At 40.1% G+C, this 1699-nt stretch overlaps 1 protein-coding gene across 1 annotated transcript; it reads left to right on the top strand.

Annotated features, from left to right (window-relative positions):
- Nucleotides 1-513: 513 nt before the first annotated feature.
- Nucleotides 514-1699, top strand: LOC133843854 (procathepsin L-like). The gene has a single exon (XM_062277593.1). It carries the CDS (start codon nucleotides 556-558, stop codon nucleotides 1555-1557), a length of 1002 nt encoding a protein of 333 aa, XP_062133577.1. The 5' UTR covers nucleotides 514-555; the 3' UTR covers nucleotides 1558-1699.

Here is a 1699-nt window from a genome sequence, read left to right as displayed (position 1 = left end):
TGTTTGCACGCAGATCAAGTTTGTTTCAAATTTTTGTCACGCCCACTTCCGCCCCGCAAATCAAAAAAATCAAATAACAAGCGTAATTTTATAACTAGAGTTACGAATTTTGGCATATACAATAATTAGTGTAGTAGTTATGATTTCTGAAAATTTGGTTACGATCAGATAAAAATTGTGGAAGTTATTAAAGAAATACTTTTGTATGGGCAAAAACGACTACTTACTAGGGCTTTTAGTTGCTTTGGCCGACAGTTTGGCACATTGTGCCGTCTATGGTATATTTTGAATGGTGTACTATATCGATATGCCAAACATACCATTTGGTATATTTTTAGTATTTTTAGTATTTTCGGTATATTTTGAAAATAATACCACAATATTTTGCCTTTATTAAAAATGGGTAGCGGGTATCTCACATTCGAGCACACTCGACTGTAACTTTCTTACTTGTTATCTGTGGTTTACGGAGTTTTTGATTAATTTTTTGAATAAATAGATCAAAAGTTGCTTTTGTCGGTGTCAGTTGCAATTCTCTACTCGCTGCAGTCAACCATGAAGAAACTAATATTATTTGTTGCTCTCGTTAGATACGCTCAGGCACTTTCCTACTCCGATGTACTGGAGGAGGAATGGAATCGTTTTCAACTCGATTACACTAAGTTGTATAAGACTGAAGATGAATTATTGCTGCGCAGACAGATTTTCGAAGATAACAAACGGATGATCGACAATCACAACAGAAGATTTATGGCCGGAAAGGAGAGCTACGAAATGGGCGTCAATCAGTTCACGGATTTACTACCTGAGGAGTTCGAAAGTCTAATGCTAAGTCCAATAAACATTACGGAGGCAGAAGGTCTCATCGACTCTAGATACACTGCTCCGAGAGACGTAGTTTCGCCGAGTAGCATTGATTGGCGCACCAAGGGCGCAGTAACGAGAGTGAAGGATCAGGGGAGATGTGGATCATGCTGGGCATTCGCGACAACGGGCACGCTAGAGGGTCAGACCTTTGTGAAGACAGGTCGGTTGGTCTCGCTTTCTGAACAGAATCTGATGGACTGCTCGAATCGTCATCCATACAACAATAAAGGCTGCGCCGGTGGCTCGAGATGGAGTGCTCTAAATTATATTAAGGATAATGGTGGCATCAATACGGAGTCGTCATATCCCTACCAGGCCACAATGAAGCAATGTCGATACGACAAACGGTACATTGGAGCCACTGTTAAAGGTCGTTCCCTGGTAGAAGGCAAGAGTGAAGCGAATCTGGCAGCTGTAACAGCATTACGTGGTCCCGTTTCAGTAGGTGTTGACAGCAAAGGCATGCAGAGTTATAAAAGCGGAGTTTACAATAATCCCAATTGTTCAAAAACAAAATTGAATCATGCGATAGTTGTTGTTGGCTATGGGCACGATAAAAGAGGTGGCGATTACTGGCTGGTTAAGAATTCCTGGGGCACAACTTGGGGTGAACGCGGTTACATTCGTATGGCTCGTAATAGAAACAATCTATGTGGGATTGTAAGCTTTGCTGTCTTTCCGTTGGTGTGAATTTAATCAGCTTTTTATACCTGCTATCTATAAGGTGTAAGGGTATAATCACTTTGTCTGTATGCAAACTTTAAATAAAGAGTGTCATTGGGCTTTCAGCTATTTGATTGTTTTAAATTTTTATTAAAATATGTCAACTCTT

This window comes from Drosophila sulfurigaster, chromosome 3 (assembly GCF_023558435.1).
Source record: "Drosophila sulfurigaster albostrigata strain 15112-1811.04 chromosome 3, ASM2355843v2, whole genome shotgun sequence".
Taxonomy (NCBI): Eukaryota; Metazoa; Arthropoda; class Insecta; order Diptera; family Drosophilidae; genus Drosophila; species Drosophila sulfurigaster.
This window is presented reverse-complemented; position numbering and strand designations above follow the sequence as displayed.

Excerpts from the sequence above, each read along its gene's own strand:
- LOC133843854 (XM_062277593.1), top strand. The coding sequence starts at position 556 with ATGAAGAAACTAATATTATTTGTTGCTCTCGTTAGATACGCTCAGGCA.